The following is a 19,510-nucleotide window of genomic DNA, read 5'->3' as shown; positions in this document are numbered from 1 at the left end:
TTAAAGAGCCTCCACGGCTCTCAAAAGCACCTCAACACCCTTCTTCCCGACCTCATCGCCACCATTAAGCAGTGACGCCACATCACTGAGAACACCAAGAGGAATGTAGCAACCCGACTTGGCTTTCTCCAGACTCTCTTTAAGCCTGCTAGTGTGCTCCCATTCTTTGGCTGCCACCTCAGCTCGCTCGATCACGCGGTTGGAGATGCCGCACATCGCTGCGCAATGCATTCCGAAACTGCCCTCCGCAACACCTTCCTCCAACTTGTAGAGGAAAGTAACACGACGCTCTTCTTCGTCAACGTGAATCTGCATACGACGAGGCACAATCTCTGGGTGGTTTTCAAACTCAGTGGCGAGAGAGTGATAGTGAGTCGCGAAGAAGCCAACGCAGCCTACATGGGTTGCAACATGATGCAGAACGGCCTGCGCAACGGCGACACCGTCATAGGAGCTAGTACCGCGTCCGAGCTCATCCAGAATGACCAGAGACCGTGGTGTGGCTTCCGACAAGATCTTCTTGGTCTCCGACAGTTCGACAAAGAATGTTGATTGAGATGCAAAGATGTTGTCATTAGCACCAAGTCGTGACATGATTCGATCAACGGGGGTAAGTCGTGCAGACACAGCGGGCACGTAGCATCCGATCTGCGCCATGATGACAGCAACACAAGACTGTCATGAAGTTAGCATCTAGTCTCGAAATATATAGCACAGGATTCTTACCATTCGCAGAACCGTCGATTTGCCAGCAGCGTTGGCACCGGTCAACAAGTTGATCTTGGCAGAATCGCCTCCCAACTTGACATCATTGGGGATGAAGTCAGACACTGTGTTAAGCATACAGGGGTGGCGAAGTTCTTCGAACTCGACAACGCTCCTGTCTTCGTCCACAAACTCCGGGCGGCAACTAGGCTCACCCAGCGATGACGAAGCCTTGGAAAGACTGACAAGGCAGTCGAGCTGAGAAATGATTCTGATCGACTGCGACCACGTGTCGTAATCGGCATCGAAGCGCTGGAAGAAGCGCGTAGCAACCTCCTTGACGATCTGAGAATGTGTCTCCTCTGCTTCCTGAAGCTCACGGACCAAGTCCGTCAGCTCTTCAAAATAGTAGCGCTTGACGCTTGCAGTCGCTGACATTTGACGCCAGTTGTTTGGCACCTTGACAGCCTTGGGTGCTTCGATCTGATAGATCTCCTTGCCGATATCCGTGAACTTGATTGTCTTGCACTTCAACTCCGACTTCTTTCTTCCAAGAAGCGATTGCAATTCCTCCTTAATCTCTTCGATGCGATCTTGGCTGTTGTCGAAGTCTTCCTCAATACCACGCTCCGGAATGAGAAGCTTCTCGTCTCTGGCCTTCTTCCGATCGAAAGCAGTCTTCCAGTACGACAGTGGCTCGTTGAGATTAGGCATGGATGCGAGAAGGCGATCGATGAGGCCGTTGCCGCCGCCAAAGGCACCCAGCAGGCCCATAGTGTACTCAATCTGCTCAAAGCCCTCCAAGACACGGACGAAATCTTCTGGCTTGCAGAGCGTTGCGTGAATTCGGGAAATGAGACGCTCCAAGTCCGGCATTTTCGTCATTTGAGACGAGAACTGTTCTCGGACGCTTCGATCGGAGTTGAGCATGTCGACAGCATCGAGTCGCTCATTGATACGCTTGATATCGCAAAGCGGGTGGCAAACCCACTGACGGAAGAGTCGCTTGCCGAACGGGGTGACACACCGGTTCAGCAAAGTGAAGAGCGTACCTTCTGGGCCGCCGTTCACAGTGTTCGCAAAAATCTCCAAATTGATCAGGGTCTGACCGTCCAGGATGAGAGTGCCGTTGCGGCGGATGGGAGTGTACCACTCGAAGTTGCCTTGCGACAGCAGGCTAGCCTCAATCTTGAGAAACTTCAGATAGTGGATAAGACCACCTAAAGAAGACATCAGCAGGTCCTTGTCTTTGGTCTGGGCCAAAGCATCAGGCCATGTCTCCTCTCCGTCCTCGTTGGCAAAGTAGCTCCCACTGGATATTTCCCGGCGGCTCATGTCAGCGTCAAGGAACTCAGTGACCGGCTTCAAGTAGTTCCAGATGGTCATTGGGGAAGTGTTGTTCTTGAGGATGCGAAGAGCCTTGGTTGAAATTCTCGACTTCTCCAGAATGAGCTCTCTGGGGCTGGTCTGCGCAACGAAAGTCTCAAACTTGGTCAAGTCGGCATCGTCCTCGAACTCCGAGATGAAGAACTGGCCAGTCGCGCAATCCACAAACGTGATGCCAAATGCGGGGCTGCCGTCAATGACGGACTCCTTGATACACGCGCAAAAGGTCGCCAGGTCATCCTGCAGCATGCTACCATCCACCAGAGTGCCGCCAGTCAAGACGCAGGCTAGCTCTCGACGAATGATCTTGTCCGCTTTCTTCGCCTTGGCAGTCGTATCGCCTCGTTCTCTCATCTCCTTGCCAAGCGCGGATTCCATCTGATCAACGCGAGCAACCTTGTAGCCTTTGGCAACGAACTGGTTGACCCACATGTCGAGGGAGCTCTCAGGAACACCGACCATGCGCATGTTGACACGGTCTGTGAGCTTCAAGTCGAAGAGTTGGTGACCGATAGTGGCATCGTTCTCATACAGCTCGTAGAACTTGCCCTTCTTGAAGAAGACAACGGTATCCCACAGTTTTTGCTTGATTTCCCAGTACTGCTTCTCAAAGGGAGAGAACTTGTTCCACGCTCCTGGAGGAATGTAGACTGAGGAGGGATCGTACTCGGGATCGCCAGGGGATTTCTTGTTAATGTCTTGAATGTTGGCCAGCCAAGGATATCGGGCTTCGGGCTCGGTGGCGTGAGCCTTCTCCTTCCGTTTAGAAGCGGCTGGTCGACGAACCGCCGGGCCCTGAACAGAACGAGGAGCAGAGGAGGCAACGCTGTTCGGATCGTAACGCCATTGCTGAGCAGTAGAAGTCGAAGGCAGCTCCTCCATCGTCTCGTCCTCATCTGCGGTCTCTTCCTCCTTGATTGGCGAAGAGACTGTTGTCTTCTTCCTCGATTGTGTCTTCTTTGTAGTCTCGGGGCGCTTGCGCTTCTTAGAGCGTGAGGGAGCATCCGACTCGTCGGATACGACGAAGTCGTCCATTTCTACATCGCATTAGAAACATGGAGGGTTTGTGCAAGGGACTTCATCCTTACCTTCGTCCTCGTCGGGTCCATCATTACTGGCGGCATCCTCATAATCGTCGCCATCATCAGCTGGAACAGCGGGTGTCTTAGTACGACGACGCGTGCCTGCGGCTCTAATGCGATCGAACGGGTCATCATCTTCGTCATCGGACGGCTCAGCGTAGTTGACGGCCTTTCTTCCCTGTGAGGACGCCGAGTCAGCATGCCGCCTCGCAGAACTAGCGTCGTGGCAAACATACCTTTCGTGTAGGGCTAGAGGAAGGCAGAACAGGTCTGCTACGAGACACCTGCGGGGTTACAGTCTCAGCGGGAGTAGACGGTGATGGCAAGGAGTCCTGAGCTACCTTGAGTCCTGTGCCGTCCATATTCTCCTGGGAGCTCGAGGGCTCCATGGCGTCACTGCTGGGGACGGGGGTCATGCTGGGAGGTTGCTTGACCTTGGGGAGTTCGTTCGTCCGGGTAGACTCTCTGAGGCATGGCGATGAGTCGGGGCCTTTGGCCGCGGGCTTGGGGGTCGGCTTGGAGGCAGACTTGGAAAAGAACTGTACTATAGTCTTCTGAGTTCCTGAAGACGACGACGGCTGGCGCTTCAGCGAGGGAGTTTTGGCCGGCGTGCGAGCCGCTGGTGATGATTTGGGCGCCATGACGGCGAGTTGGATTGGTGAAAGTGAGGTTGTAGGTCAAACGAAGGTAGTCAGTCGTGTAGGAAGAAGAATCGGGATTCGGTGTGTTCCCGGTCTAGTTGGGATAAAGGAAGGTTAGACAAAAGTAATTAGTGGAAAGAAGAGTGGTCAATTGACAGATTTGAGAGCTCTTGAGTCGACTTGGGAACGCCGCGTTCGACGGTAGCTCTGGAAAGACGAGCGAGAAGGCAGAAGATCCGAAGTGTGGGTGGGTGTGTACCTTTTTGGGACTGCAGCAAGTGCCGTGCCCCGGCAGTGCTGGGAATCGCGTCGGGAAAGATCGTGGAGTCGCGTAACCGCGTCCTTGCCGCGTCTGGCTCAGAGCTGTGTTTAATTGAACGACCGGGGGGCAAGGAACTCCTGACGTTCCACGCAGGGGCCAGGAGCAGGCACTCGCTTAACATTTTTGGAAGTGGAGAAGACATAAGCACGAGCCAACAGCATGCTGTATCACTATGCGCGTGTGCATAATTACGACATCCCGTTTGTCAGATCCACCCGGACCCGGCTCGGTGGGGTGTGGTCCCGGCCGAAGCCCGGCTAGGTTCCGGTGTAGATTAGCGCTTCATCGGAGGACGATAAACACACAAACAAGACTCGTCCACGAAAATTTTCAGTATTTACCATGTTTCTTTCTTTGATCACACGTCTTGTGAGATACCTAGTTAAAGAGTGTACTCCTTTCCCCCCCCCCCCCCCCCCCCCCCCCCCCCCCCCCCCCCCCCCCCCCCCCCCCCCCCCNTCCCCCCCCCCCCCCCCCCCCCCCCCCCCGGGCCTGCACTTCCCCGGTTCCTATGTACAAAACTGAAGCCTGTCATCCAGTTTGGCTAAGAGAGTGTTGGAGCCGTCCAGCTGGCGTAATCCTGCAGATTGACGTTAACGGTACTACGCTCAGTGATCGATGGCTTCGTTGCTGAGTTGAGGAGGAAGTAGTTGATGTATTGCGTGAGCTCCGAGTTTTGGCTGCTCGGGAACTGGCAATGATTGTGCCCGCCAACCAGAGAGAAACCCATGTTCTCGGGCACGCCAAGGGCCTGGTAGATCTGTCTTCCGGCCTTCATGCATCCTGTGGTCGACACGGGGCCCAGCCAGTCAATGTCGTTCTCCGCAACATACAGGCCTCGCGGCGCCACCAATCCTGCCAGCAAGTGGTGGTCTTCTGGCATCTGAGATGTCCTCGAGGTCCAAGTGTTGAAGTTCGACGAGAACCAAACATTCTCTCCAACGATCTGGCCTGCGGTTTGGATATTTTTGCCCTTGTTTTTCTCGCTGTCCGAGATGCGCCAGCAGGCTGCGCCTCCTGAGCCGGACTCCTGAGGGATGGTCAAGGCGATACGCTTCTCCAATGCACCGACAACAAAGGCACCCTTGCCGTTGCGCGAGCAGCCGGTGACTCCAAGACGCTTGGCATCAATGCCAGTGGCCGCAGTACCGAGTTGTTCGAGGCCATCGATGATGCGACCAACTCCCCAGGCCCAGGCAGTCAACGCCCCGGCACTGTGTCCGCTTCCAAACAGGTTGTAGAAGAGTCCCTGGCCACGACTGGACTGTCCGTTCTGAGCAGCGAACTGGTCATTGTTGAAAGTGATCTGGGCGACAGTGCCAGGAATAGGGATGCTTGCGCCCCCGATGCCAATGATGGCGGGGAACGGTCCGCTTCCAGAGGGCTTCTGGATGGAGGCGCTCATGCTGATAGTAGAGCTGCCTTGGATGACCCTCAGATTGAGCGTGTTGCCAGAAAGGGAAGCTTCGACCTTGCTCGGGGGCCCAGGGAAATCTCCGAGTTCGTATTGCTTGAAGGCATTCTGAATTTCGGTCTGCCGGCAGGCCCAGTCGGTCTTTGTAGTGACCTTGGAGCCGTCTGCGAACGTGAACGGGTCTGGAAGTTTTGCATCATTGACTACTGGGACGTTCGTCTTCGCCTTGCTGCAGCCAGCTTGGCGTTCGAACAAGTCCCCGGCAGGCAATGCCAGAACAGAGCTTGCAAGCAGTGTGACTGCGAGACGCAGGGCCATTTTGTGTTGTCGAGAGGTAGGGAGACTGGAATTGACGGAAGGGCCTGGTTCCGAATGGATTGGTGAGACAATCATCGTGTATTCAAGCTCTTGAAGGGCCATTTTATCTTCCAAGCCCCGACAGAGGCCCGGAGAAATGGAAGTACCCACGCGGGGAAAGTAGCATGAGCTTCTCGTAGACGCATGGATCTGTAGCAAGCCTATAAGCTAAGAATTACTTGCCATTGAAAACCGACGGCTATGTTTACAGCCTTAAGACGTTGAGGGGATATTCAACCACTGGACACGCACCTCATTGCCAAGTCGAATTGACTGCCGTCAACTTCCCCGCCGACAGCTAGACAACAACATGCCTTTTAATATATACACCACCGCCGACAATCCCAACTCGGACATATCGGAGGGAGGATTACCTTTTCAGGGTCGGCTAATTTGTCAAACACTCTGTCGAGCTCTGATCTGCGCCGGCTGAATTCTGCAGCCATGTAACGCTTTAGTGAGGATATTTGTAGCATGGCTTACGGAACAAAGTGTTTTCATATGATAGGGTGTCCAGCCTCGGGCGGGGAATTCGCCTCCATGGCCCTTATCTGACATTTCTTGAGCATGACTGTTGAGGACCGAGGCAAGGCAAGATTACGTACGTCGGCCATCCATGCAGGAACGAATTGCGATGGCATAGCATCACTTGAGTTCGATATGCATGGTATCCGCCGGCATTTCTGCAGCAATGCCCCAAGAAAAATAGAGAGGCCGAATACACGAAATATTGTCTTGAAGGGAATACGTCGAATTGCATCGAACATGGATTCCTTTCTCGGGGTCGGTTGAAACAGCCATCGACTTGAGTCTGGTACGTACCGACCTCATGCGCAGCTACGGATAACTCATCTCATCATTCTGAGGACCCATAGAATTCGGACGCACAGGTCGTGAGGTTTTTTAACGCGCTGATTTGAGCTGAAAAACCAATCAGCAGAGCTCTTCGGTTTCAATCCCAGTCTCTCTCATGCGACACGTGCATGTCTGAAAGAATACCAGGCAAGCCCAAGGCCCCAGCGCAACAAGCGAATCCCAACAATAAATCACATGTCTATCTACATCGGGCTCGCAAGCTTGGTTAAAAGCCCAACAACCTGGGATGCTCTTGAAGTAATCTCGACGCTGTGTCACTGTGTTCAATCAATTCTTACCGCCCTTGTTATTTGTTGCCGTTCGTCGCCGTTCGTCATCACGTCGACAGCTTTATTCTCAGTTTGATCGCAAACGACACAACACCAAGCCACAATGCTCGGACATACGCTGCACGAACTCATCTTCATTCGTATATGCATATTCTTCCTGCAATACCCCATCATTACATACGCATCCGCTCTCGCCGTCTGCCTCCTGGGTCCCAAGCTCGGCTCACCAGACCCGCGATGGACGGCTGCTGCTTTATGGGTTGTCGGTTTCATGTTTGTTGAATTAGCGTATGCCTTATTCATCTGGACACCGTATAAGATCCGCCTTGGGGAAGCCGCGAAACATCCAGCCCCGTTGTCGCCGGCTGCGAGACGCGCACTTTTTGAACGATGCATGGCCACAGTTCCGAACCCGGAGTTGTACCTCCGTGGGTGGTTCCTGGGGTCAGAGATCAAGGACATTCGCCGTGACAATGTTCACGAGTTTCTTCTCTGGGCCTTCTTTGACGAAAGCGCTGAGGATAACCCTACTTCAAGCGAAGTTGAGGAGGAAGTGGGCCGATACATCAGCCGGACTGAACAACTGCTGGGTAAATCATTTGAGGACGGTCGTGGCCCTGCGCAAAGTCTACGGCTTACTTTTGACGACATCGAGACCAAGTATCGCAGCTTTTGGTGGTACGTCATGATGGCTGTCGTGGACGCCGGCACCCATGTTCTCCTCGTGTTCAATGGCTTTGAGTACTACGCTCAAAGCAGAGAAGACACCCTTGCCGTCTTCCCACCACGAATTCAACAACTCGCTGCCCAGCGTCGCTCTTCGACTGGGCTGAGCTATTGGCATCGCCCACATCAACAATCTGATCGACTTCCTATTATCTTCTTCCACGGCATAGGCATAGGGCTTTGGGTGTACATTCGTTTTCTCGCTGAAATCAGTGCCAGTAAAGTCAGAGGGGATGGCCAGGTTGGGGTTATAGCTCTCGAGATTTTGCCGATATCCTTCCGGTTGACGAAGCCTCCTCTGGGCAAGGACGCCTTTCTCGAACAATTCACCGAGATTCTCGACCGTCATTCGTGGGACAAATTTGTTCTTGTTTCTCACTCATATGGGTCTGTTTTGACAACGCATGTCTTGCGCTGTCTGGAGTTGCAGGCGAGAATCCCACGAGCGGTGCTCATCGATCCCGTGAGCATACTGCTCCATCTCCCCGACGTGGCATTCAACTTCACACGGCGTCAGCCAAAGCGCGCCAATGAGTGGCAGCTATGGTACTTTGCGAGTACAGACCCAGGGGTTGCCCATTGCCTCGGCAGACACTTCTTCTGGAGGGAGAATGTCATCTGGGCCGAGGAGCTCGCAGGACACCATCCAGAATTGGAAAAAGCAGTTCGAACTGACGGATCAACGAGCGATGGGCGAACCGCGACAAGGAAGATCACCGTCTGCTTATCGGGGCAGGATTTGATAGTTGACAGCCATGCTGTTGCCAAATATTTGGCAGACGGGAAGTCAAGCGACCCCGCATGTGCGCAGGGCGAAGAGAAGCAGGGTCGGCGCAATGCTGCCGGAGTGGCTGGTTTGGGAAGCGAGCATCGACATTCAGCTGGGTCGGACATAGACGTGCTCTGGTTCCCCTCCAGAGACCATGCGCAGGCGTTTGACTCAGTGCAGGACAGAGGGCGTATTGTCGATGTTGTACGAGAATACTGCGAGGAATGACAGGCAAGCGGCTCGGCAAATACACCATGGAGAAAATGAACTTGCGCGCGGGAAAGGGAAAGTCGCTTCTCAGTGGTGACTCCTAGACTCGGAGTGTTGTACCATGTGACACCACAGGAAGCCAGCTGTCAAGGCAATCCAACTTCATTCGCAAACGGTCTCATTTGGCTCGGTCACCACCCCAGTCTGTTAGGCCTACTACCACCGGCTGCGAGCCGCTGCGGGTGATGACCCACGCATTCTCTTGATCTGTTTCGTTAAGCAGCTGGTGTTCCGTCCAAGCCGGAACGAATGCGAAGTCACCGGCTTCCATATCATGTCGCTTGACCTCTTGCGCCGCGCCCGGGCTGACAAGTAGAACTCCGGTGCCGGAGGTTGTGTAAATAATGGTATCTTGGCACATATTAGAGACCCATCACAAGGGGGCGGGAGGGCAGTACAGTGACAGGTTGGGGGCGTGAAAGAGGGGATAAAACGGGGGCACGATTCTGACCTTGCTCGCCGTGATGACGCACAGAGGATGTAGTGTGCGGTTGGAGAGTCAAAACTGCTTAAAATAGTTACACAGGGAGCTCCATCAGTGAGGAAGTATGTTGCGTGCTGGTTGGGCAGGGGGAGAGGCAGGCTGGATCGGCCGGGTGTAACATACCAGAAGCACAGAGCTTATCGCTTTTGCTGACAATAGCATCGGCCTCTTTGGCGGGGCCTGGTTCTGGAGTTGTATCGGGCGCGCGTAGCGTTGTTGCTTTTGTGATGTGAACCGAGGAGGATGAGATGATCATGGGAAGCAAATCGCTGATAAGAGGGATCAAGGACGACATGGTTTCCTGCAGGATGCTGGTCAAGCGGGATTCCGAGGTTCCGGTGGCCCTCCAAGGTCGGAACTGCAGAAAGCGGTCTGGAAGTTCAGGCGTGTCGTCTTGACGCGCTCCGGAGACAGGAAGAGGTCGGGTCGGGGTTGGTAGGGCAGCCCTCCAGTGGCGGACGGAAGCTATCACCAAGTAGGAAGGAGACGTTGGGCGGTCTTGGAGGTGAAGTGGGCACTCCGGCAACGGCTACAGCGAATGGCCGGGATTCCAAGACACCGAGCGACTGTATTGCTGGCTAGATGACTTATGGTAGCCCCGAGAAAATCGGAATGCGAGTGTCACACGCGTTGATGCGAGACGAGACGATGTGACAAGGTGCTCAAGCAAGCTGAGCTGTTGGAGCAAGGCGCGTCCGTCGTGAAGGAGGTGTTGTGGTGGGGAGAGCCAGCGGCAAGGCCGACTGCACGGCAACGTTGACAGCGGGTGATGACTGCCAGAAGGTAGTCGATTCTGACGTTGGATGATGGTTCAGATATGGTTGCCAAGTGAGGGGCGTGGTATGGATGTTCTTGGAGCGAGGCTAGGGAAAATGATGTGATTCCCAGGACGAAGGATAAGCGTAATTAAGCCTGGTCACAAAAACCCAGGGGCCGGTGGGAAGCGAGGCTTCAAATGGGAGGTAAGACAAAGTTAAGGTTAGGTAGCCTTGGATTGAGGTGAAAGTTGTTAGGGTCGAGGGTCGAGATTCGCTGGATCTGAGGGAATTGGTATGAAGTGAGCCGTAGCGTAGCGGACGACGGAGTGGTAAGAGGAAGGAGACGTGGATGGGAGCCCCGCCATGTCTTGGGTGCCTACCTGCCTAATTGGGCAGGCTGGTGAACATTCTCCCTGACCTGCATGCGCACCGTTAGATACATATACAAATATATATATATATATGCATAGGGGGCTAATCCCTTATGCGTCAATACGTCTGTAGTTGCATCTCAGACAGACCAACAAAAGAGACTGGGCCGGTTTCAACATGGACCAATGGATGTTTCTTGCTGCCATTCTGCAAAGGATCCTCTCCAGATTCCACTCGCAAAGGTTCCCCTAAAGCCGGGCTTGGCCAGGGCCTTTTGACGATGCATTGATTGCACGACAAGAGAACCGCCGGCTTGGCCACGCCGAGGTTGTGGATCGACTGACTGGCTGCAGCTGCACGAGCACCAGATGGAACAGGATCCAGGCTCGACATAAGAACGAGATGTTCGTTCAGTCTGCTGGATGCCGGGAGCAAGTCTCCAAATGGCAGCCTGAAGGGCGGCAACAGGCACCGTGGTGTTGCTCCAAGCTGCTGTATGCACCGCGAGAGGACCACAGGACCACCTCCTGGGCAGGCTTATCGATGGCGTTATCGCTGGGCCAGGCCCGGTTGCATCTATCGGGCATAACGTCCGATAAGCGAGAGCTCACAGGGTACTCAAGCCATGAAATGAGGTTGGAGTGTTCAAAGGGCAGCTCAACGCCCGACTGCAAGCTTCAAGCTTCAAGCTTCACGTACCTCAATTGGAGGCCGGCATACTGCCGTACGCCTACCCGCAATAGCATCGGCTAGGTATTCGCAGGTAGGGTACTACCTAGGTAGGTAGGTAAGGTGTGAACGCAACCATGTGCGTACCTACATCCAATATGGCCAAAAGCTCCCCGCAATCTGCTCCCGGCTCCCCGTGCCCCGTGCGCTGTGACCCAGCCCGGTGAGGTGCTGACGGGAACGTATCCTCCCGGGCTGGTTTCCAGTGAGTGAGAGGTGCAGCAGCAGCAACAGCAGCATCAGCACCGGCATGCATATCCTGTACCCCAGCTAGCACCGCTGCACCTCATGCAACGCCCCCGAGCAGCCTTCCTCTTCCGAGAACCAGATCCCATCCGCCGGGCACTGCATTAGTCGTGCCCCGACAACAGCTGCACACCTTACCAGGCTCCTGGCATGCCGTAACCGGGACTTCACAGCTGCTGCAACAGCAACCATCACCAATTGCTAGACCAAGGGAACCTCTGGCCCGACCGCGACGAGGACTGCCACCTTCACACCCTCACCCCGGCTCGTCGGAGACGGAGACGGCGACGGAGACGTGGAGACACAAAGTCTGGAGTCATGACCCCAACACTGACGACTCCACGCCTCCCACGCATCATTGTTGCCCGACCACGTCCTCCATGACTTGTTGACTTGACACCTTGATAAGCCACCCGTCCTCGAACCACCGCCCGACAGACCGACCGATCAAACCGACGACCTGCACCATCCTACCTCGACAACCTGCCGCCAAAGCCAACGAATGCCCAGCAACCCCTTTTGGCTGGTCCCGCCTCCAAGGCTGTCCCCATAAAGCTGTGCCTAGTCCTTCCGGAAAGGAAAGCCATAACACCTACTTGGCCAGCCTTCTTCCTGCCCTGGACATTGCACGACGCTGTTCGCCCTGATCGGCAACGGTTGCCGTCTGTGTGGCACACGACTCCTTGCCTTGCTTTGTTCCTGTCCAGACATGGTCACATCCGACAAGATGGCTTCTACTCCTCCCGTTTCCAGCTCGGTCTCCGACGACGCTGCCCCAGCACCTAGTACCACATCAAATTCGAGCAGCAATTACGGCGGCATCGACCCGGAAGTTGAGTCGAACCTCTATATCCTACCATACGTATCCGACGAAGGTTTGCGAAGCGATGTTACGGACCGCCGGAAAACAATTGGATCACCTCAAACCGACTACTACCCGCTTCCAACTGAAGTTAATAACGTGACGCCTGCTGGTACGCTGTCCTCCATACCAGTCTCCTTGTCCAGCCGCCATCTGACTTGCAACTCATTTACTAGACATTTATCCTCCGCCTGCCGACGGCTGCCTACTCCTCTCACTGCCCTCTGAACTCATAGACTCAATCCTTGCATACCTGTCGCCTTGCGATTTGGCCATTGTCTCCGAGACTTGTCGTAGCCTCCATGCCCACGCCGCATCCGACGTCCATTGGTATCAAAGGGTGCAAACGAACGTGCCGGGCGTAAAACTCGACACACCGTACCCGTGTAATACCTACCGCGAGCTGTACACAGCCCATGATCCAAGATGGTTTCTACCTAAATACAAGATCTGGTTCTGCGACCGCGACCTCATGGGCAAGATGATTGTCGTGAGATACGACCCGCGGAGAGGATGCATTGAAGGATACCAGCTGCTGGCCATCAGCAATCGCACTACGTACCAGCACTGGCCTGCCGATACAACCGTCATGATCCATGCGTTCGAGCCGAAAGTCAAGCTCCATTTAGACAAACCGGTACTCCAGTTCTACCCAAATTACCGAGAGCAGTCGCGCAACTTTTATGAGGCGATGAAGAACCGCTTTGCCGCTGAAGTACCCATGGTAATTAACGACCGGTCCGATGCCATGTTCAGCAATTTTCTGATGGCTCGGCCGCTCGATGCAGCCACAGCCACTTCGAGAATGGGAACGCTCTTCCCATATGGCAATGTTTGGCCTCCTCCAGCGATTCCAGCTCGTCATCGTGTAGCAGGGGTTGTCTCAGGACTGCACGGTGACGACCTCACGCCAACAGATCTGCCGACTCGAAGAGCCGAGGCTTCTGACCAAGCCTTCCGCATCCGGCATTGGATGGAGATGGCCGGTGCCCCGACAGCGGGGCTGTTTGTCGGCGCGGGCCCTGCCGGCCTGATACGGGCTCTTCATGCCAATCTTTCGGCGCGAGGCATGCCGGGAGTGCATATCGGCGAGGAGGTTGTCACTTACTCAACGCTGGATCCCATCGTCTACACGCCGACGCCGCTCAAGCCATGGCGCGGCATTTGGGTAGGCGACTACAGCGGTCACGGCTGCGAGTTCTTGTTGATCAACCAACCGGACGACGAAGAAGTATCTGATGAGGAGCTTGGTCTGGCGCGCTCTGCTGATGAGTCGGACGATGAGTGGACACGCCGACGTACGGATGCGAGAGTACACCGAGGCCGTTTGGAAGCAATTAAGCTCACCGGGGACCCCAATGTGCCAAGGGGAGAGTATACCTTTGTTGCCGACGACCTTGGCGAGGCAGGCTTTGTTGGGCTAGCCCAGGAACCCCCCTTCCAGGGTACACGAGTTGTGAAGAGCAAGGGACATGTGGCTGGAACCGGTTTCATGGAGGGTTGGTGCCAGAGTCCTCACTCCATCGATGAATATATGCTAACGGCTCTTTGCTTTGCAGACAGGTACATTGAGTCTCAGCTCATGCTTATTTCCCATGATAGACTTGCGCAATACTGGGTCACGTTTGGTCACATTAGTTTCTTCGAAAGGGTCAATATCGACGAGTTCATTACACCATGAGCCTCAGGCGTAAGACTTTTGGGAGTCATGGCATCGAAGAAGACGTGGAAGTGTTGCGTCCGTGTAATGAGTTGGCGGGCTTCGCTGCCGATGCGAACGTTACAGATTTGTACATCTTAGCCTTGAGATGGGGATTGAATGACTTAGCAACGCCTCCAAAATACAGAATGCTTGTCAGCTCTCGCCCCTCAAATAGGGCTCGTTTCTACAGAGCTTGCTAGGATTGGTGTCGCAATCTGTCGTTGTGAACTGAGCTACAGCTTGACCTCGACCCCGCCACCCCGCTAAACACATGTAGAGGGAGACTAGCGCCATGCGAGAATTCGTTTCCTGACGATTTTCTTCGCTTCTTTGCTCCCGCTTTTATCCGACGTAATGACGAAAACTTTACAATCTTGTCCAGCTCGAATGGCATTCCAATTGAACGCCACCCCTCATTGTTTCACATGCAACTTATTCTGGGTGGATGAGGTAAGGCAGGAACTAGCCAGACGGTCCATTTCTCTACTCGCACGCAAAAGTGGCAGTCCCTTAGTCTCTCATCTCAACGTCATTGCGGCTCGCTTGTCCCCCCATTTTTTAAGCCTTACCAAACTTGGCGCATCCTTCCGCCTTAAAAAAGTGGTGGAGGTGAGCAAGGATCCGGGCGTTGCTTGACTTCCACCCTTGAACCACCCAGCTGTAAACCCGCCTTCAGAACGTTGTCTGCCGCCAAAGTTCCGCACCTTGGGACGACACCTATTTTACTTTTTCAACCCCAATCGCGACGTTATTCACGATAGCATCACGCGACTAAATCAGTCTACTCTTGCTGTTGACTTGCTCATCGAGGTCACGGACCGAGACAGCAAACATTAGGCTTGCAGGTTGGAATCCTGAAACATTACAGCACAGTCCCCGGATTCACACGTTCGGTCTTGTGACGACATCCCCGTCCAGACTGAGATCGCGTTCACTCTCATCACCGTCAATATCAGCAAACACCTTTGACTACGGCGGAGAGCTGGACCAAACTCATTGCCCGAAGATAAGACCCCTCCCCTCCACCCACCATGTCAGACATGTACATCCTTAGGGTGACGGCCGGCCCGAACTACGACGCAGATTCACAAACCGAAGTCCCAGTCAACACCCCAAAGCCCGTCAAAATCAGCACGCCTCTCGCCGACATTGAGCTCAACGTCCGTATACAAAACTACGCCGGCCTCCCCCGCAAATCACCAACAACCTCAACCTACTTTTCCACGGAGCCTCACTCCAGCAACAATGACCAGTACAGCATCTCCTTCCGCTTCACGCCCAAAAAGCCCGAGGGCTCCTCGGAGCAGGGCATCTCCGCCGCCGACCTCCAGTTCGGCAACGACTTTGACCACCCCATCAGGGACCGTCTGCCGCCGGGCTTCAACACGGCCATGAACATCGTCAAGTGGTGGATCGACCCCGGCCTCGAGGGCGACGCCTATGCAGACACCCCATATCTCTACGGGCCCGCCCTGAGTTCCTTCAACGTCATCCACGCGGGCGCGGGCACCTATGATGAGGAGAAGGGAGGTCTCTGGTTTGAGGAGGGAGGCGACGAGGACGGGTTGGAGATGCGGGAGACAGTCGGTGCGCCCGCGACGTCCAAGGAGCGCATGAAGTGGGCGCTGAGGAAAGACAGCAAGGAACAGTGGGTGTTCGAGTACGGCAAGACGTACGGCATGGACTTCTTCAACCCGTACCTGGACTTCTCCAACTTGGCTCTTCGCTTGCCCGGTTTTCAGCTTGCCATCATGAAGTACTGGGACGGACAGGGACTGAGGTGAGTCGAATACCCCTTTTCTCTTTCAGGCTTGGCCGTTCTTGTGTGTTTTACCTGCGAGTTTACACCCCCTTTGATTCTCATGGTACTTACTCCCTTCCCCTGGGGGTGACTTTGGAATTGGAACTGGGATCGGAATTCAGCGACACTACGCCATGCTACGCCATTGCTGGAAACGAGGAAACCTTTCTTATGTTCACTTCTCATGTCGTTCTTACTCTTTGCAGGGAAGGAGGGCCGAAGCGCTCACACCAGCTCAGATATGTTCTCCGGAACCGTTCCACAGGCGACGTCTACCTCGTGGTCCTCTTCACCATCCATTACAAGACCGACGTAAACGAGGACGGGACGCTCAAGGAGGATGCTGATGGCCCCAAGGCCGGGGACTTGCCGCCGCCTGACAAGGAGCAGCACGACGCCCATGACGAAACCAAAGCTCTCAACGAGGCCAAGAAGCACTTGGGCCCGGTCCCGCAAGAGGCGGATACGAATGCTGATGATGTGGACTGAGTGTTTCATAGGTATGGGTTGGGGGATAATTCATGGGACTTAGGTGCTCTTAGAGTATACACAAGTGAGCAATGGCTTTGCACAATTTTAGACACCTGTATGATCTTCACAGAGAAGTTTTGGATTATTGGGATCTATGTGTGTGTCTATCTAGTCCTCGCATCTGTGCTGCAATAGAAATCTAAATGCACGAAACTGGTTCAAAATACCTTGGAGCTTTTTGATCCACAAACATGGAAAATAGGCAGTATGAAATCTTTGTAAATGGTGATGTTGCAGGAGGTGCGATGCTGTGCAGATGATCGGGATGCTTTGAAATCTCGTCTTGGGTATCTTCATTTACTTTTATGCAAAATCACATCGTCAAATCGACGACATACCTGTATGGCGTTGATTATGACCAACATATTGTTATTACCATCCAAGCAGATAGTCACGCATTTCACCTTTGAGGTTCGAGATTCTTTTCACAAGGAGTTAGCTTCACACATTCCAGAAGTAGGTGAGGAGTACTTACAATGGCGAACTTGCTCTTGGCCCGGATCTTCTCTCCGAAAAACACAAGCGCCCAAGGAATAAGGGTCAGGCCCGTGGCGATGCCGCCAAGCAATGCCCCAGCACGAGCCTCGCCGAGATTTCGGAATAATGCACCGGTCACAAGAGGGAATATTCCGCCCAAGATGTTACGACAGCAGGACTGCGCCGCCAATGCCGAGGAGGCGAACTTGTGGTAAATGTCGGCAAAATAGTTGAACGTCGCCAGGTAGACCGAATATATACCCCACGTAGCGAAGGCAATGCCAATTGCAGGAGCGATCCAATGAACCTCGTGACGAGCAGTAAATCCGAAGAGGAAGAGACCGATAGGTAGCAGGGTAGCTGTGATACAAGTGAAATAAAGACGCGACTCAGGTGCCTCGGCGGGTAAGCGTCGTCGTATGAAGAGCCAGAATGAAGACAGATTATCTGGGGCAACGTCGGCACGCCACTGAGGCAACTTTAGGAGCTCGTCCTGCAAGACTCCAACGATGGTGGCTACCACGGAGCCAACGATCATGGCGCTGAAGAAATACCCGGAGTGCTCAATGTCCCAATTCCTCGTTCGCGAGAATGCCAGTGGGATACTGCCAAATGTGCAGTATAAGACAGCCCAGGCAAAAGCACACCAAAGGGAGAAGAAGAAGACGACAGGTTCCGTGAAGAGGAGGAGAAATGGTCTGGATACGGAGACGGAAATCATCGTGGCGACGGAAGCTCTCTCCTCGTCCTCCTTTACGAGCCAGCGAAGTCTTTGCGGCGACAGCTGTGTTGAGCATCGTGGACTTGAGCGACACGTTGCAGATGACTTTTCTTGCCCGGAGCATGAGCCTCCTTGGGTATCAGTATCCGAGTTTGAATCTGCCGTGGTGTTGTTGGAGTTGTTCGTCGTGTCATCTAGCCACACGCCGTAGTGGCCAGCCGTTTCGAGTTGCTCGTACCAGCGGTTAATGAACCTAGCTTTCCTGGAGAGAATGACCGAGCCTCGACTCTCTTTGAAGAGAACAGCGAGAGCAATGACGAGAACCGCGTCGATGATGACTTGATGCCAAAAGATCCATTTCTAGATTAATATCGGTTAGCATGTGTATGGTGTAACAGAAACAGCCGGGAGACAAACCCATGCCATGGTCGGGTCAGTGGCTCCCATACGCTTGGTCATGATGGCAGCGACCAATGGACCTGCCCCTGTCCCGGCCAAGACTGCACCGCTGAAGATGGCCTGGGTTGATGTTAATTACTAATATGAACCTAGGGCACGGGAAATCGGTAAATACCATCGGCGTATTCCTCTGCTCCTTTGCCCAAAGATCCGCAATGACGCCGCCAATGACAGAACTGAAGACGGAACCGCCCACGCCCACCAGGAAGCGAGCAATGAGCATGGCGGCAAGATTTGGTGCCACGGAGCAGACGGCTTGGAATATGACATAGATCACACCAGATATGATGAAGACGGGATATCTACCCCAGAGTTCTGACAGGGGGGCCAGAACCATGGGCGAGAGGGCGAAACCTATGCAGAATGTGGTGATTCCGGTAAGCATTGCCAGACGAGTTGTGTCCAGATCTGCAGCCATGATGGAGGCCGGAGGCGAGTAAGATCCAGCAGTGTAGGCCGTCAAGAAGGTGGCGACGCATGAGAGGGCCAACATTAGGTATTTGCGTTCGTGAGGCCATTGCAGAGGATTGGAGAAGCGGTTGAGATCCGGGGCCGGTGGAAGCGGTTGTGACTCTGGTGACTCGAGAAAGGCTGGGTCAGGAATAAGCGATTCGAAGGTGAGGTATCGGTAGGTGATGGGGCTGTTCTCGTCAAGAGGAGGGGTTTCCGAGCCAGGTTGGAGAGAGGCTTGGAGGAGCGAGGGTGACTGCCCCGTTGCCCCAGGGCCCTGGGGCGCCTTTTCGATATCGTGGGCTAAGCTCGTCATTGTTGCCGAGGTGTATGAGGAAGTGCAAAGACAACGGGCTGTATCGAAGGCGGCGGCAGCAGCCTGATCAGAAACCTAGGTATCTGCGGGCAAGTTGCTGACAATTCCAGAATCCATGACCGGCCTCCACACGGTGCACAGATGGGATCCAAAAAGAGGGTGCGCGAAAGCCGAGAGAAGTAGGCAAATGACGTTCCTGGAGTTTGCATCGAGGGCGTGGCAGGATGTTATATTATAGGACCGGATATGCGGCCAGGTGAGCGGGAATAAGACAAGAGGACCCGACCCGGCTGGCTGTGCCCTACCCTGGCGAGCCCGGCCTGGTCAATCTGCACACGACTGGTGCCTTGCTCCTTAGCACCCTGGCAGCATGGCACCGCTGGCACCTATCCGTATTCGTAGGCGGTCAGGGTCCCGGGTGGGGATTGGAGACTGCAGATTGGAGAACGAGGATGCCAGATGCCGGATGGCAGATTGGAGATGCGATTGTTGGCAGCTCAGCTTAGCTCGAGGCGGGAGGAAGGCCGGTCTCCGACCTCGTCCGCCGTGTGCGTGCGACAGGCCAACGCAAATCGTATCCTGGTCCGCTGTGCTGTGCCTTGGACGCGCAGTTGTGGACAGTACCCCGCGAATCTTGATAATATCGATTTCAGCGAAACGGATCTCGACATGATGTGCTGTGCTGACCCGGCCGTGTTTGCCGTTTTCCGTAGCGAAGGGAAGGCGAGGGAAGCGAAGCGACGCGGGGAGGATCAGCCCGCGTGCAGATCGCAGACAGACGGACC

At 54.4% G+C, this 19,510-nt stretch overlaps 7 protein-coding genes across 7 annotated transcripts; 3 read left to right on the top strand and 4 right to left on the bottom strand.

Annotated features, from left to right (window-relative positions):
• GCG54_00013701 (DNA mismatch repair protein msh6) lies at positions 1 to 4,257 on the bottom strand (the record flags this gene model as incomplete). The annotated part of the gene is made up of 5 exons (XM_045413550.1): positions 1 to 675; positions 727 to 3,128; positions 3,180 to 3,351; positions 3,410 to 3,792; positions 4,074 to 4,257. The coding sequence occupies 5 exons, from the start codon at positions 4,255 to 4,257 to the stop codon at positions 1 to 3; spliced, it is 3,816 nt and encodes a 1,271-aa protein (XP_045269621.1).
• Positions 4,258 to 4,680: 423 nt separating this feature from the next.
• On the bottom strand, positions 4,681 to 5,868 carry GCG54_00013700 (4-O-methyl-glucuronoyl methylesterase; the record flags this gene model as incomplete). The annotated part of the gene is made up of 1 exon (XM_045413549.1): positions 4,681 to 5,868. The coding sequence occupies one exon, from the start codon at positions 5,866 to 5,868 to the stop codon at positions 4,681 to 4,683; it is 1,188 nt and encodes a 395-aa protein (XP_045269620.1).
• Positions 5,869 to 7,155: 1,287 nt separating this feature from the next.
• GCG54_00013699 (uncharacterized protein) lies at positions 7,156 to 8,775 on the top strand (the record flags this gene model as incomplete). Its single annotated transcript, XM_045413548.1, has 1 exon — positions 7,156 to 8,775. The coding sequence occupies one exon, from the start codon at positions 7,156 to 7,158 to the stop codon at positions 8,773 to 8,775; it is 1,620 nt and encodes a 539-aa protein (XP_045269619.1).
• Positions 8,776 to 8,935: 160 nt separating this feature from the next.
• GCG54_00013698 (uncharacterized protein) lies at positions 8,936 to 9,596 on the bottom strand (the record flags this gene model as incomplete). The annotated part of the gene is made up of 2 exons (XM_045413547.1): positions 8,936 to 9,168; positions 9,425 to 9,596. 2 exons carry the CDS (start codon positions 9,594 to 9,596, stop codon positions 8,936 to 8,938), a joined length of 405 nt encoding a protein of 134 aa, XP_045269618.1.
• A 2,537-nt stretch (positions 9,597 to 12,133) lies between these two features.
• Positions 12,134 to 13,949, top strand: GCG54_00013697 (uncharacterized protein; the record flags this gene model as incomplete). The annotated part of the gene is made up of 2 exons (XM_045413546.1): positions 12,134 to 12,380; positions 12,445 to 13,949. 2 exons carry the CDS (start codon positions 12,134 to 12,136, stop codon positions 13,947 to 13,949), a joined length of 1,752 nt encoding a protein of 583 aa, XP_045269617.1.
• Positions 13,950 to 15,001: 1,052 nt separating this feature from the next.
• GCG54_00013696 (uncharacterized protein) lies at positions 15,002 to 16,260 on the top strand (the record flags this gene model as incomplete). Its single annotated transcript, XM_045413545.1, has 2 exons — positions 15,002 to 15,750; positions 15,780 to 16,260. The coding sequence occupies 2 exons, from the start codon at positions 15,002 to 15,004 to the stop codon at positions 16,258 to 16,260; spliced, it is 1,230 nt and encodes a 409-aa protein (XP_045269616.1).
• A 442-nt stretch (positions 16,261 to 16,702) lies between these two features.
• On the bottom strand, positions 16,703 to 18,725 carry GCG54_00013695 (MFS transporter fsa7; the record flags this gene model as incomplete). Its single annotated transcript, XM_045413544.1, has 3 exons — positions 16,703 to 17,860; positions 17,918 to 18,019; positions 18,075 to 18,725. The coding sequence occupies 3 exons, from the start codon at positions 18,723 to 18,725 to the stop codon at positions 16,703 to 16,705; spliced, it is 1,911 nt and encodes a 636-aa protein (XP_045269615.1).
• Positions 18,726 to 19,510: the final 785 nt, after the last annotated feature.

Source organism: Colletotrichum gloeosporioides (assembly GCF_011800055.1).
Source record: "Colletotrichum gloeosporioides strain Lc1 chromosome Unknown consensus_11, whole genome shotgun sequence".
Taxonomy (NCBI): Eukaryota; Fungi; Ascomycota; class Sordariomycetes; order Glomerellales; family Glomerellaceae; genus Colletotrichum; species Colletotrichum gloeosporioides.
The sequence above is the reverse complement of the archived record's forward strand: the minus strand, read 5'-3'. Positions and strand labels throughout refer to the sequence as shown.